At 42.6% G+C, this 13,328-nt stretch overlaps 2 protein-coding genes across 3 annotated transcripts in view; both read left to right on the forward strand.

Annotated features, from left to right (window-relative positions):
- LOC118737602 (dual specificity protein phosphatase 15) overlaps positions 1-13,328 on the forward strand; it is an 84,311-nt gene that overhangs the window by 10,845 nt on the left and 60,138 nt on the right. The gene's annotated exons all lie outside the window — the stretch shown is intronic.
- LOC118737599 (serine-rich adhesin for platelets-like) lies at positions 47-4,939 on the forward strand. Of its 2 annotated transcripts, none has more exons than XM_036468207.1 (5): positions 47-377; positions 446-583; positions 654-1,312; positions 1,393-1,723; positions 3,741-4,939. In XM_036468207.1, exons 1-5 carry the CDS (start codon positions 62-64, stop codon positions 4,883-4,885), a joined length of 2,589 nt encoding a protein of 862 aa, XP_036324100.1. In that variant the 5' UTR covers positions 47-61; the 3' UTR covers positions 4,886-4,939. The 2 variants fall into 2 exon arrangements, with proteins under 2 accessions (XP_036324100.1, XP_036324101.1); XM_036468208.1 differs by having other exon boundaries at positions 449-583.

Here is a 13,328-nt window from a genome sequence, read left to right on the forward strand (position 1 = left end):
AAAAAAAATTTAAATGCGTATTTTTCTATTTACATATCTTAAAACAAATTTTTATCTTTCAATGAAGGTGCGAAACACGGAACATCCCTACGCTCAAGTAAACCCACCGTCAGCTTCAGCAGCAGCAGCCGCTGCAGCTGTGGTAGCGGCCGGCAATAGCAATAATGCTATATACAGCAGTCAACCACCACAGCTTAACGGAACACATTCTCGCAACTCAAACCACAGCAATACATCCCAAAACGAGTCTCCTTCACAAGCAGAAATTCCAGCCGCTTCGGCCATTGCAGGTATGATCTCAGCCAGTCAAGATCTTCCATATATGACACCGCCTATAACAAATCAACACTTTAGTGGCGACTCGCAGGACTCTTCAAGTAATTTGCATTTATAAATACGTATATCAAAATATGAACAACGCAATACACTTCAACATTATTTTCAGAAGGCTACACCAGCATCAGCGTGCGGGAGCCGCTTGCAAATATTCTAGCACAACAGCCGCCAAAGCCAACTCAACGGATAGCTACGCTGACTCGTGATGCAAGCGATTCGCATTATGCCACTGTATCAGACGATTCTGGTTAGATAAACTAAATCTTGCTTTTTTAATAATAATATAATCAATATTTGTTTTCTCTCTTCCTTGTTAGACGAAACATATGCAGCTATCGAGGACCCGAATATTCGCGGAAATCCAAATGTTCTCACTGACATCTATACTAGTGGTTCAGAGACGTATGCACAAATCCAACCTCTGCAAATGAGTTCAATGGTCGTATCTGTGGAAATCAATAATACAAATAACAGTAGTCACAATATCAATGCTAATACTGTTCATGCACATAACGTACAATCTGCAGAATATAAAATATCGAATACATCCACTGTATCGCACCACCATCAGCATGGAAGTCACACACAAAGGCCTATTTCTGAGCATGCCACTCCTGTACCACCACCTGTGGATAGCCTACGCACACAAAAGCACTCACGTCAGCCCTCCTCATCATCAAATAACAGTTCATTGGTTTGCAATTTAGGTTCACCAAAGCCCGAAAAACGACAAGCCAACTCTCCGTTGCCACCAACGCCCAAATCGAACATTACCTCGTGTCGTAGTTCCGTTATATCTGTGATCGAATGCGGTGGCGGTGCTGGAGACTTCAATCCAAGTGGCGTTATAACGGCCACATCGATCAATGCAGTTACCGCTGCATCAGCTACTACTAATACAGATGAAGTATCCCCTCAGAAAAATAAAAGTAAAAGCCTGAGTCCATCCAAAGATATCGAGGGCATGTATGCAAAGGTATGCGCGGAACACTAGTTATACTCATGTATAAAAAAAATGTAACTGAAATTGAAATTATAAATGTTTAATGTTTTTAGGTGATGAAAAAGAACAAGTTATCACGCCACTCACCTTCTTCACAAAACAACTCTCCCGTAATGACGCGGAAATACGGAGATCACAACGCTGCGTTAGGCATTAGCCCATTAGACATGGCTGCAGCCGAGCTAACGGAAACGAATCGCGTCAGTGTATTCAACATTTCAAATGCCACGAGCGATAAAGGGCGAATTCGTAGCAACAGCTACGGTTCCAAGGATCATGGTTATGAAACAATACCTGCCGACGCGGTCCGCCCATCAGTACTTGAAAATCGCAAATCAGATTGCTACAGCAGCTTATTGCGAAAAGAGCGACCAAAAGAAATCGGTGAGTAGGCTCCTTTGGCAAACTCGTTTTTATGCTCTATCTAGTTTATTAATTGCCTTTCTTCTGAGTATATTTTATTTACTTATTTCCTTCTCTCTCCTCCTACTCCTTCCAACTCATCTGTATGTATCTTGCAAAAATGAAATGCAAATGCTCCAAAATTCTAAATTTTTTATTCAACAAATTTGTAAAACAAACAAATCGTTTATAGTTGTGCGTAAATGAGATCTTACCGCAGTTTTGCTTTTGAGCCAACGAAAATTTCAGCATTTTTTATTTGGAAGCAGCGGTTAGTATATACATTAATGCTTTTTACTAATTCAGTGGCGTTTTACTATTTCTTATAAAAGAAAGTTTATATTAACACAAAATTTGCATGTTAATATTTTTGTTAATTACACTTTAACTGTTTATTGCACGAGAGAAAAGCAGTAATTAGGTTAATGAGATATTCGTATATAAAAACAAACTGATTAAAACAAGTAATTTTCTAGCAAAAAATAAAATCGACTTCACATCTCCTATAAAAATTTAAGATTATAGTTAATCTCTTTATGATCCAATGACGGGATTTAAACCAAGTTAGAATGGGACCACCTGGGAGGTAAACCTTTCCTTAAAAAAAAAAAACAATTATAGAAATCGGTTAACGTGGTCCAAAATTATGCGGTAACATACATAAAAAAAAAATAATAAAAATAAAATATTCCGACGAATTGATAACCTTCCTCCTGTTTGTGAAGTCGGTTAAAAAGAAAACAAATTTAGTTATTTCATAGAATTAGAAAGTGATATTATTATCTCCATTAATAACATTGTTCGATAAACTATTTTCTAGAATATGCTGCGGGAATATACATTTTTTATAAGAGAGCAAAAGTTGTTTTTTCCTCGATTTAAGCCCGTTTAGAACGGCGAACTCTTCCAATTGTAGTTCATTCCTAGAGGAACAGAACGCAGCAGAGTAGCTCAAAATTATTGTTTCTAGTCTAACTCCGGATCAAAAACCTTCTTCTGCTGTGTGTACCTTTCGATGCTCACATCTTTCCCATATGAGTACAAGCCTGTCAAACACTCGTAGAGGCATTCTATTGGTACAGCAGATAAACGATTCGACATTCTGCACCATTCACCAGGATTATAGGTACTTGCATCAGCTCGTCCTTCTCTGCGCTCCTATTAAAAAATACAGGTTTATTCATCGACGCTTTTCCTGTGTCCAGAAATTCATCAATCCAAATCATCTGTCTCTTTTATTTTTAAACTATATTTGAATGAAATGTCAAGCATGCACAACCACGGTTAAATTCCGAATGCGAACTTCTAACAATTATAATTTAGAAATAAAAGACACTGATGATTTGGCTTGATGCATTTCTGAACAGAGCCTTTGCTCGCCTGTTCGCTATATTTTTAGCTCAGCACCCCCTTCCCGATCGAAACAGCACGCATCCTAGGCTTACCCTTAATTGAGCTTGACGGCAACAATTGATAGACTACTAGAATATTTAGACTAGAATATTTAGATTTAGTAGGACCGCTACAACAACAAAAATAATATCTTAGTAGAGTTCTTTCGGGCGGTGTATTTCCAACTATGATTATTATTACTAAATAAAAGTTGTTTGCTCATGTTCCATACTCTATTCTATATTTTTATTTAGGAAAAAAACATAAAATCTTACAAAAAAATAGATTTACATAATCTGCACCTCAATTTTTATAGAATAGTGGAAGTAATATACATACTAATGGCTCCTAAACTTTGTCATTGTTGGTCTGTATTTAAAAATTATCAAAATCCTAACAGCTTACTAATGGGACATGTTCTTAAAATTTTCACATAGACTGTACGAATTATCTTGTTTGCATGCTTTTTTGCACTAACATTTTTTCCTTATATGTAAATTTATAATCTTTAACAACCCACACTTCTCCACCCACCGTCTGAAAAGGTTAAATTAATGAACTACATACAAATGAAATAAATCATTGACTTCTATAAATTTTTTTTTAGTACAAATACCTAATCCACCTGCAGCAAACGCAAAACCACCGATAAATTCAGATGTAAACAGCGACAAGCACTATGAGACTATTGCCGTGCCGCTTGACACAACGAGCAACAGCGATCCCGGCTATGAAACCCTCCAAAAGCCAAACAGACTAAATCAATCCGATCCAGATAACGAGAAGAAATCATCTGACTACGATCCCAATTACGAAGTGCTGGAACGTCCAAAATCCGCCGGCCTATCTGATGATGGCTATGCCAAAATTAATGAGAAAAAACATTTGGCCCTTGATGACGACTCTACTGATGGCTACAGCAAAGTAAAAGGCGAAGAATGCGATGATGGTGCGACTGGTGGTTACAGCACGATCGGCACGGATGCCAATCACAATTACGCCAGCATCGCTGAAACGAAAGAAGAAATGTGTGGCGTTACACCAGACACCGAAGACTCCGATCACTATGCGCGCATCGCTGAAGCACCACGAATACCACAATCAGCATCTGAGCTGCCACTCAGCGCGTTGCATACGCCAACGGGTAAGCTTGCGCTGAGCGTAAGCGTTGCTTCTGGTGTCACACAAGATACACTGGCAATTACTTCGCCTTCTTCAATTAATTCATCATCGTTGCTGGCTAATAGTTCGACACTGTCGTCAACCAATGCGTTGACCGGCAGCAGCAGCACCACTAGTACGATAAGTTCACGACAAACCCCTTCGACATCTTCGCAATATGAATCACTCACTGGCAGCGAAACAGATCCAAACTACGAATCCGTTTGTTACCCGAGCACGGGACGTGAAAATCCATACGAGAGGCTACAGACCGAATATTCTGACACACAGTTAAGCAGTAGTAGTCCAATAACGCCAGATGAGTTGCGACAACAACAGAAACACAAGCAAGGCAATGCACAAACGCACAAAACGACAACAACCGGTGGTAGCACAAGTGCTTCATCACCAGCAACGACAGTAACGAACTCTGATTCAGCAGCGGCAACTATAATAGCAGCGGTGCCGTTAAAGACCACACCAAATGGACTAATGCCAAAAGCGAGACCAGACGGAACAGCAACTAAAGTGCAAAATACCAGTGAACTGAATGCCACGGATGTGGTAGTCGATGATTACTTTCAAGTTTAGTTAAATAATTAGTATGTAGTAATTGGGCTAAGAGCACATTTTGTGGCAATTATTAGATATATCTGTATTTATTATTATATTATCTTAGTATATACAATTTTTATGCGTTACACGCATATTTAAATGTTTGGAGAATATAAGGCAGCGAAGCTGATGCTTTACGTACGTACACATATTGCACTTGCATTGCAAAAAAATTTGCAATTACCATTTCTTCATGTGTTGTTTCTTTTTTTCACATATAACTAGAAGTAGGTACATATCATTGAGTGAGATGCTAATGGAATATATTTGTTGCATGGAATATTGTATTTCAATAAAAAAAAATATGCCAAATTATTATATTTGCACCTTCAAACATAAATATACTCTATGTTTATTTCACTTTTGTTATCATTCGAAATTTATCTTTATAACTGCATGAAAACTTTAGAAGACGAAAGAAAAGCTTATGAAAGCTTATGAAAGCTATATCAGATAAGATATTAACATAAAATCTCTTAAGATCTTCTTCTAAGTCGAGCCGCAGAAGCAAAAGTATTTTTTGTGTAATTTGTTACAGCGAAAATTCATCTTTATAACGCTAAACAACTGTACTTATGTATAACTGTTACACACATTTATTAAAAAAAAAAACTGTTTTCTTAATTAATGCCGAATGCGAAGATCATAGCTAAACCATTGTTAACTTAACCACGAACAATATTTTAACTATGGGTTCATCATATTCATAGTTGCTAGATAGATTTTTAATGCTAGAAATTATACAAAGCTGAAAAATCAATACTTAATAGAAATTTAATCGGAGTTTAACTATGGGGCAAGAGGTTTAGTACCAGTGGTCGGCAAACCTCATCCCATATTACGCTTGCATGTGAAGCAGTGCTTTCCTGTCCAAGAGGGGCCTGCGAACAAAGAAACGTTACTCGCGACCCACAATGGTATTTGTCTGTCGATGCCTCCATGATAAACATCACAAAATCTTCACGGGTGGAAGGACCACATCAAACTGTACGTAAGCCCTCAATTCTAATAGGAACAACAACACAGCGAATCATATTCAGCCCATGCCGCGATAGCATTGTGCGGTGGGTTCTACGCTACCGGTTTAACTCGGAGACCTCACTCCGACCAAGCACCATCACCCCCAATGTTTTTTTCCATGGGAGCATGACCCAAAGTACTAAATGGTCAGGCCCCACAGGCACCTCAGGCACAACCATCAGCACAGCCAGCGCGTCAGTACTCACTTACCCCACACGTAACCATCATAGGGCCATAATCAATCAAGTTGTTGCAGTTGAATTGCAACGGACTTCAAATTGGTGATTGCTATAGCCCGCCAGATATTACAATAGCCAGCGGGGGTCTGATAAACTGCATTGGATGGCAACCTGTCCATAGTAGTCGCGATAGATCAGACGAGGGTTTGTTACATCCGAGAACCGCATATTCATGAATACATGGAAGGCAAACTGTGACGGTTCCACGGAATTCGCCGACCGCAAATTCAATGCTCTTCCTCTACCATCGGGCGCGCGTGTATCAGTGTGCAATATCATCAACGCAGTAGCCGCTCGCTTCATACCAGCCGGCTGGATCGCCAAAATCCGTCCAGGCTTTCCCACTGAAGCGGCGGTACTCGCAGACGTGCGTGATCGAATCCGCTAGGCTAATTCAGGTTATCCCCATATAAGAGATCTCAACATGGACATTAGAAACCTGGTTAACGAACAAAACATGGAGCGAACATATAAAGACCTGCAAACTCAAAAGTGGAGTCAGCAAACTGTGGTCCACAGTCAAGTCTCTCTCCAATCCGACGAAGCGTAAGGACAATGTCCCTCTCACCTTCGGCACCACCGCCACGTCGGATCCGCGGTCGTGCGCGCGCTTATTTAGCCGGCAAGTCATTGCACACCCAAAGTGAGACGAAACCCGCAGTGTGCTGATTAAAGCGCATAAACTCTGCCTCCGAGACACACCACCGTCTTTACCATCGAAGAAACGCAGGCACCTATCAACCACATCAAGGCGTTAGGCCCAGATGGAATATCCATGTAGATGCTGAAAAAGCTAGGACCTGCAGGAGTCGAGTACATTACCGCCACTTTCAACTTGTCTGTCCACCCTGATTATCCCCGAGATGTGGAAAATGGGTGGGCTCATTTTCATTCGAAAAATGCACAGCACAATAACAGCATTAAATACCATTACCACACACATTAACAAGGGTCTGAACAAACGTTATAGTACGGTCCTAGTCGCAGTAGACTTGTCGAAGGCATTCGACGCGGTGAACCACGCGACCATCTGCCTAGACGTCCATCGACAGACTTTGTTATCAAAAAAACCGACTATATCACCGATCTTTCCAATTTCTTCACTGCAAGGAGCCTCCAAATCTCCGCCGCCAAATCCACCGCCACACTCTACAACCTGGACCCCGAAGGTGAGGCTAGAACGACGATTTCGTCGATGGCGCCATAATACCGACGACTAATCACCCCAATATCCCGGTAGTGACGTTCGATAGCCTCTACTCCGCGCACGCCACAGTCACATGCAACAAACTTCGAGCCCGGAACAAAGTCCTTAAATCGATTAAGAAACGGTGACGATAAGCGATACGCAGTGGAGGAATCTCCAGAACGCAGCTCTACGTATGGCTACAGGTTGTCATCTCATGTCGTCCGAACATCACCTCCATGAAGAAAACCAGATGCTGGCGGTAAAAGAACACAACACGTGCGTTGGTACCGAGAGAACCACCCCAACAAGGCCCTGCTTCGAAATGAACCGCCCCACGACAGGTGAGACGACACCTGCACGACTAGAAGGCAGACATTGAGCCATAGGTAGACTATCCCTTCGACGCAGCAAGATACAGAGGGGCGCTCAACAGCGCAATGACAACATCGTCCTAGGCGGTCGACCGCCGCCCATAAACTTAGAGGAAACAGAACTGCCGAGAGAAACCAGTTGCACCCTAGCACAACTCCGTTCGGGGTAATGCCAACGACTCAACAGCTACCTCTCTCGGCTGAACAAGGGCAAGGTGCCCACGACACCCAGCACCTCTGCACCCTAACACCAGAAGCACTCTGGACCGCGCCCATCGACGCTGCCCGATTTCTCGGCCTCAGGCTTACAGAGTCGGAGGGTGAAGAGGACGATACATGGCAGAACCTGGGGGGTTAAGTACTGCTGCTACAACAACAACAACAACATAACATTTGTGCCCCTGGGCGGACACCACTAAATCAACAGTCAGTCAGTTAAATATCGCCCAAAAGCCAGTGGTCTAATTGTAGCCCAATTACATGTGTTTGAAAATTCTAAAAGTGCCCACCACTAGTTTAAACTCTTGTTAATAAAGTGCTCTGGATTCAAGTTTGCATTAACTTCCTGGGTGCAAATATAAAACCCTATGTTCCATTTCTAATACTTTTTCAGGTTACTAGGGGACATCACTATAAAAGTTGCAGCAAACGAAAAATATTTCCAAGCGAAAAAAAATTTAACTATAGAATCTGTTTTAGTAGTTAGGCCTTACAATTCTAAATTTCGAACGGTGGCTATCCAGTTCAATATACTAAGTATGTATATTCAATATTTATGTATTATTATATACACTAATGCACATAATATGTACATTATAAATTTATCAAATCAGAACAATTAAACATTTAAAAAAATTCCACATACACAACTGAATATTTTGACAAACCTTCAGCGTATCAATTCAGTTGAAACACACAAAAATTAAAAACAAAAACGGAAAGTAAAAATTCTAATCGTGCGGCATTTATGCACTAATTTTTCAATGAATTAATTTATCATATAGCACAATTTCTTATTCAAGACATTTCTTGTTTTTTTGTACTTATTATCACTTCAACCTTTGTGTTTTTGCTTTAAACCTAAATTTATTTCTTTGTTTTTACGTTTTTAACAGATTATTAGCATGTAATTGTTTACATATTAATACGTAAAGTATGTAATTAAGCAAACACTTGGGTGCTTAGTTCAATGGAAAATAAATTATTTATAATTATGTTTTATAAAGAAAACTACTTTGGATAAGCCCATATTGAAGGCACTAAATTTTGACAATCACTGGCTAATCGAAAGCAACATCAAAATTTTTACTGCGCAATTTATGCAGCATTTCTGAGCATCAGCAACATATCAAGAAAGCAACAAGGCTGTGCTGTAAATATTACGTAGCTCAGCACACCCAAACACCCACCCAGCAGTTTCGGGAATGCTGCTGAAATGACAGAAATACATATGGGTCAATCCGCTACCGCAGACCCGAGTGTCGATCGAACGATTAGATATTGGACCGTTGGGGTTGATACTGATGATGTCGACACCTAAGCCGGTTCTACGTACCGCTATGACTCGGGATTTACCCGACCAAGGGCTGTTGTTTCGGCGATCTAACCCGTTTAGGTCGGCGAAGTTTCTCAGAAGTTGTTCGTCCATATAGCTACATTTGTTACGTATTCTTCTGCTCAGAGCGGGCATCGAGTCAAATCCAGGGTCAGAAACCTACACCTGCTGTGTATGCCAGAGACGAGTACACCACAACTCCACCTCAGTCAAGTGCAATGCTTGCGACGGGTGGAGTCACCTCAGAGTCTGCTCAGGACTACGGACCCATCGACAGTGGACCACATCATTTGTGGCCCCCTGCTGATCAAACAGAGCAGCCTTCACGGCTAACCCCAGTCCACCTGAGCAGGTCAACACAAACACTATAACACAACAACACAATAGACCACACCGCAACCACGACAGACCACACAACAGTCACAACCGCACCCCCACCCACATGCCTCCTACAATATGCACAGTATGTCAGACCAGGATATTCCGTAATGTGACATTGGTCCAATGCAACACCTGCATTGGCTGGTGCCACTTTGGGGCTTGTTCAAGTCTGCGCACCATGCGAGATTGGACGAGGAACTGTGAGGGCCTGTGTTGCGCTGCTCGGTCGCATACCCAAACTGACCCGCCACCACAGGTCGGCAACCTCCACAGCAGCGCACACAGCCAATGGCGGCAAGGCTACACACATCCCTCACACGCCGCATAACAACACGTCTCCCGAACCACATGAAGCTCCTTCAAATTAACTGCAACGGACTTTAGAGCAAGATCGAAGAGGTAACCGTCTTCATGGGAAGGCATGGTATATTGATAATTGCGGTCTAAGAGACGAAGTCGCATAGCAATTCAACATTGTTGAATTGTGCCGTATATAACGTGCACCGTCGAGATCGCGAGCGAGATAATGGTGGTGGCTTAGCGTTCATCACGCACCACACCGTGCAGTATCGTCTTATTGAAGCAGACATCGACCGCAGGGATACCACCCTAGAATATCAGGGCATTGCTATCCGGTCAGGCGATGTTAAGCTCGAAATATTTAACGTTTATATACCTCCTGTCACTTGATGCCCGGCAGGATATCACCCTAATATACGTGCGCTCCTCAGAGGTGAAAACCGTATGGTAGTAGGTGACTTTAATGTGCACCGCGATCTTTGGCATTCAAGCCCTTCAAACGATCATTGGGGAACAATCTTGGTTGAGCAGATAGACGATTCGACATCTGCACAATAAACGACGACGCACCCACCAGGATTATGGGCAGCCGCTGCAGCTCGCCAGACTTAACAATAGTCAGCGCTGGTTTGATAAAGAGCGTATCATGGCGACCTATGCTGACATTGGCATCAGACCATCTACCCATAGTCATCTCGATCGATAAACCAACCGACTTTGCTTCCGCGGAACACCGGACCTATATCAACTTTTCTAAAGGTAATTGGAAAAGCTTCGCGAAATTTACTAAGAGCACGTCCGCTGCGCTCCCCACAGCAACCGACGTCCACCTTGGTGAACGTAAGTTCCGCAGGGTTGTCACTGCTGCTGAAGCTGGCCTCGTACCGCTAGGATGCATTACGAACCCCCGTCCAAACTTCCCAGCTGAAGAGACTGTTCTAGCCGATGAACGTGACAACCTTCGTCAGGCCGATCCCGGAAATCCGCGTATCAGGGGTCTTAACGCGGAGATTCGGTAGCTCGTGAACGTACATAGGCGGAAAAAGTGTGCACAACTTGGGCCTCCCTTGCTTTCACTAGCGGTGTAATGCGATGCGTATTGCTTACGACATATTTGCCTATCGCATCGCATTACAGAGTAGCCCCCCCAGGTGGCCATCGGGAAGGCGAAAGCCTACAACGCCATGGATCCCGACGGAATGTGCATATTGATGCTGAAAAATTTGGGTCCTGCGAAAGTAGCGTACCTAACGGAGGACCTCAATATGTCAATGGCCACTCTCCTCGTCCCAGGCATCTGGAAGATGGTGAGGGTTGTCCCACTGCTCAAACCGGGAAAACCAGCCAACAAAGGACAATCTTATCGCCCGATAACACTCCTTTCCCCCGTAGCGAAGACACTAGAGGGCTTGCTGCTCCCGTATTTTACGAACCACCTGACCCCAGCGAAGCATCAGCATAGTTTCCGTAAAGTGCACAGTTCAACAACAGCATTTAACGCCATAAACACGCAGATAACACGTGCCCTTGACCGCAACCGTACCCTGGGAGAGAACTATTATAGTAGCGTTGAACCTGTCAAAGGCGTTTGACACCGTCAGCTACTCCACGCTCTAGAAGACATAGAGGCCTCCTCTCTCCCACAGAGGCTCAAATGGTGGTCGGCGAATTATCTGAGTGGTCGACACTCGTCGGTAATGTTAATAAAACAGGGGGTTCCACAGGGTGGTGATCTTTCCCCACTACTGTTTAACTTTTCCTTGAAAAGCTCCCTCAACCACCAGAGAGAGTCTCGATTGTCCCTTACGCCGACGATTGCTCGATCATGGCGACTGGGAATGGAATTGATGACTTGTGTTCGAAAGTAAACGGGTATCTATCCGAGCTTTCTGAACGACTGATTGATGACATCGGTGAGGTAGTTTGCTCTCGATGACCTTGAAGGCTTCATCCTTCCCGATGACCACCCGAACTTTATCGTGGGTGAAAGTACGTAAGTATATGGCACATTGGTAGTTTTCAATCGAGCAACGCGTCGTTTGGCTTTGTCTGCCGAAGGGCGCAGTAGGATTTGTGGCTAAAATAATCGTTCACCAACGAAATAAGTCCCTAAATCTGATGGATATCCGGTCATTGTACTTCGTCGGGTCGAACGATTCACTACAATTGGCCTACACCATCGTCGAAGTAACAGATCTTTAGTTACTATTCGTAAATATTTTTTAGGAACACAATGCTTTATAGAGAAAATGGCCTAACTCGAGATAAGGGGTGCGTTCAGAAATGCATCAAGCCAAAGCATCAGTATCTTTTATTTCAAAACTATTATTGATGGAAATGTCATATTTACGCAATTACGTCCAAATTCAGCTTTTAAAGGTGGTTGCGCATATCTGACATTTCCAACAGTTATAGTTTAGAAATAACAGAGACCGATGCTTTGGCTTGATGCATTTCTGAACGCACCCAAGCTGTTTTTTCAAGATACCGCAGAATTCATCACGATGGAACTCGATCCTTATTACGTCAGGTTTACTTGGAAATTTTTTCGCCCAAAAGGATGTGAAGGTTTCAGTTTGGCGGTCGTCCATACACACATACATATGTACTACGTACGTAAGCAAATAACAAATGCATACAATTAGTATTAATTGCAATAAACATTTTCTTTCATGTATATTTCGATATATTTCGGGAAAACAAGTGTGTAATAAATCGTATATGTAGGTGTGTAGTATAATTCATCAGTATCTGTAAAAGTAATACATACGTATTGTACGAATAATTTGCCGCGAATCGCATTTAAAATCACTTATACAAATATGTGAAGCATAAAAACAGTACATAGACAACATCTAGACAAAAAGGAGATTAAGAGTAACTTTTGCTAGCCACGAGGACACTCTTAAGGTCGCCGCACAGCTGCTGATGCCGTATAACGTAATATGCAAATATATATAATCGAGCAGAACATTATTTGTAACAGCTTGGCAATGTACTCTAATGCTATGCTAAATGTGAGAAACGATGAAATACGCCCGACCAACGCCGCCTCAGCAGCAACAACAGCAACTGCTGCTGCTGCACACGCCGCTTCCGCATTTCATTCGCCATTACCACCGTTGCCCGGCGCTCCCTGTTGCTGTTGAGGATGTTGTTGCTGTGGTTGTGGCAGCTGCTGTTGTTGCTGCAAAAACTGCGCTGCTGCGTTAACAACAGATTGTTGCCCTTGTGCTTGCGGTTGGTGCTGCAGTGGCACTGGCTGGTGCTGATTGTGTAACTGATTTAGCAGTGCCACATTACTGGCTTTCATGCGCGCTATTGTGGCATTTGCCATCCCTCCAACCACTGATAGACATGGTGA

Source organism: Rhagoletis pomonella, unplaced genomic scaffold, assembly GCF_013731165.1.
Source record: "Rhagoletis pomonella isolate Grant_MI unplaced genomic scaffold, Rhpom_1.0 Rhpom_scaffold_00004, whole genome shotgun sequence".
Classification (NCBI taxonomy): Eukaryota; Metazoa; Arthropoda; class Insecta; order Diptera; family Tephritidae; genus Rhagoletis; species Rhagoletis pomonella.